Below are 2953 nucleotides of genomic sequence, written 5' to 3'. Positions count from 1 at the left end.
TATTTCGTTTTATTTTTATTAGATAAAACTAAAGATACTGCTTCAGGGATAGAGTTCATAGGATACTCGTGGGGTGAGGTAAACTTTGACTGGAGTCAACTTGGGCAAGGTTAGACCCAAGCCTTCTCTCATGTCAAGAGGTTCATCCATGGGAGAATCGAAGTCAAATGCTTGAAGGAAACGTGCAAGTGTGATGAGGCTCACTTGTGTTGCCAAAGAGGCTCCAGGGCAAACTCTTCTACCTAACCCAAATGGAAGGTATTCAAAGTGGTGATCTTCATCAACTTCTCCATTCCCATTAATAAACCTCTCTGGTGAAAACTTCTCTGGCTCTGACCAAATACTTGGATCTCTATGTAGCTTCCACACATTTCCGAAGACACGTGTCCCTTTTGGCACGTAATACCCGTTAATGTAACAATCTTCTCTTGCTTCATGGGGTAATAATAGAGGTCCACTCGGATATAACCTTAGAGTTTCTTTGAAAATTGCTTGTAAATAAACAAGATTTTTCATATCAGATGCCTCTACTTTTCTTTCCCTACCCACATGCACATCAATTTCCTCTTGTGCGCGCCTCAAAATTTGTTTGTCCTTCAACAATAAAGCTACCATCCATATCATTGTTGAGGATGTTGTGTCTGTCCCTGCCAATATCTGATTCTGCATTGAAGAAAAAAAAAATTATATAATTTTGACTTATTTTGTTACATTCATTGTGATACATGAATAATCTTGAGCATAATTATTATCATAATTATCAATATGGTTACCATAATTTGAGCTTTAATGATAGTGTCACGTGTATGGCCAGAATCAGGATCATCTTCAACCATGGAAAGCATAACATCAATAAAATCTTGTTTCTCGCTTGAGCTATTTACCATATTGCCCTTCATTTTATGCTCTTCAACCCAGCTTCCAAAAAGTGTGTCCAAATCTTTTGCAATTCTTTTCATGGATTTAAGAACTTTCCCTTCTATGCCAAACCATCGAACTAGAGGAATCACATCCGAAGGAACCAAACCCCCTTCAGATAAATGCATGACTTCTCTTATGAGCTTCACAACTCTTTGTGCTTCAACATCATCCACATCTTGCAAGTAACTAAAATATCTCTTTCCAGCTATAATCTTTGTCACTATATTAAAAGTCAACCGTTCCAACCATTCACTAATGACAACAACTTTAGCCGGCGAATTTCCTGCAGTATACAATAACAAATCCTTGATCAAAGTATCAATCTCGGATTCATATACATACCTCAATAATTCAACGCGGCGAGAGGAGAGTAGTTCAAGCATAGCTAGCTTCCTCTGTTTTGTCCAGAGGGAGCCATAAGGAGCGAACCCAACAGCGGCGTAGTTATAGCCAATGTATACACCCTGGCTAGACTTGGGGCGCGAGGCAAGAGCTTTGTCATTTATGGTGAAACATTCTTTGATTCCATCTTTGTTAGAGATCACAATAGCAGGGTATGATCCCAGACGGATTCGGAATATGGGACCGTACTTATCGGAGAAAGAAGCGAAGGTTCTTGCGAGTGGAGTTTTGGTTCCTAGTAAATGGAGGTGACCTATTAATGGGAATGCACCAGGTAGTTCTGGTGCTTGCAATTGCTTCTCACTTGATTTGTTCATAATCCTCCATATGTTATAGAGAAGGACCAAGGCTGAAGCTACAAGCATTACTGTTGGAAGAGAAAGGAAATCCATTATTTGTGGTCTAAGTTATGTGTAAGATTGAAGATTGGATCGTAAGATTTTGAGAAGTGTCCTGTTCCTTATATATTGGTCTCGTGGGAAACCATGGTTTAATTTTATAATTGTAATTTGGAGATAAGTATTATTTTGGTCTAAATTATTTCTAACTTTTTTTATTTAAATTTTTTAAATTATTTTTTGATTATTTTACCTTCACTTCACTAACTCTATCTTCATTTTTATGAGACCACATACTTTCATTCATTTTTTCCTTCTTCTTACTCCTCTTGTCGCTAATCTGGAGCACCCTTTTTTCTTCGATTTTGACATTCACTTCCTTGCCTCAGGTGTCTCCATCCAGTCGATGCGGGTGTTGACGATGACGGTGGTTTTGTTGGCAGAATTCGAGCGAGGAGTGGAGAATGCAGTTGAGGGAAAGTCCTAAAATAGGTCCTAGACGTCGAGAGAGAATTGGTCAAAGAAATTGGTGTTTCATTCCATTTTAAAAAAGTTTGGAATAAGCGATATTTTTTTTTTTGGTTTGAAGAAGCTTGGAATCATATTCTTTCCCTTTTTTAGTGACAGTTTTGAAAAACAGCGGCGATAATTTTAGCGATGGTAGAAGCAGAGGTAAATGAGGAGAAACAGATCTCAATTTTTCTTTTCTTCTTTTTCTCAATCTCTCTTTACAATGACCCAACCAGCGGTAGTAGCAGTGGATTCTCTCATTACTATTGTCTAACTCTCCCTTTCTCCTCTCTCGCGCTTCTTTCTTCTTCTTTTTCTCTCTCGTCATTTTATCTTTTTTGTCTCTATTCTAATTTTTTTTTATAAGTTTGGAAAACTCTAATTTAAATTGATGATCAAACATTATTAAAATAATTAGTTACAAAATTATTAATTTAGTTTTAATCCATATGTGCTAATTAAAATAATTTTGCTATGCAGATTTTTGCTGTTGGGCCGAAATATAGCAAGCCCATTGGGATAAATTTTTCAGCCTTGGTGTGAAATTGTTATGGCTGATTTATTATTATCCTTGTTGGGCCAGATTTGATATTTATTAGCCTAAATCAACTTTGATGGATAGATCCACTAGCTTGGTCCAAATTGAAAAAATGAGAACGAGAGATCCATGCATGTTTCCATGGATATCATATACATCTTTGGATGGATTTCAAATTATGTTTCATTGCACTTAATGCAAACATTGGAAATAGGAAAGAAAAAATGAAAAAATGATGTGATTG

The 2953-nt window shown here is 36.7% G+C and overlaps 1 protein-coding gene across 1 annotated transcript; it reads right to left on the bottom strand.

Moving 5' to 3' along the window:
- LOC107615151 (cytochrome P450 CYP82J17-like) lies at window positions 1–1780 on the bottom strand. The gene is made up of 2 exons (XM_016317258.3): window positions 774–1780; window positions 1–663 (listed from the first exon to the last, which is right to left on the bottom strand). Exons 1-2 carry the CDS (start codon window positions 1713–1715, stop codon window positions 43–45), a joined length of 1563 nt encoding a protein of 520 aa, XP_016172744.2. The 5' UTR covers window positions 1716–1780; the 3' UTR covers window positions 1–42.
- Between the last annotated feature and the right edge of the window lie 1173 nt (window positions 1781–2953).

The sequence above is a fragment of the Arachis ipaensis genome, chromosome B9 (genome assembly GCF_059453495.1).
Source record: "Arachis ipaensis isolate K30076 ecotype BB chromosome B9, ASM5945349v1, whole genome shotgun sequence".
Taxonomy (NCBI): domain Eukaryota; kingdom Viridiplantae; phylum Streptophyta; class Magnoliopsida; order Fabales; family Fabaceae; genus Arachis; species Arachis ipaensis.
The sequence above is the reverse complement of the archived record's forward strand: the minus strand, read 5'-3'. Positions and strand labels throughout refer to the sequence as shown.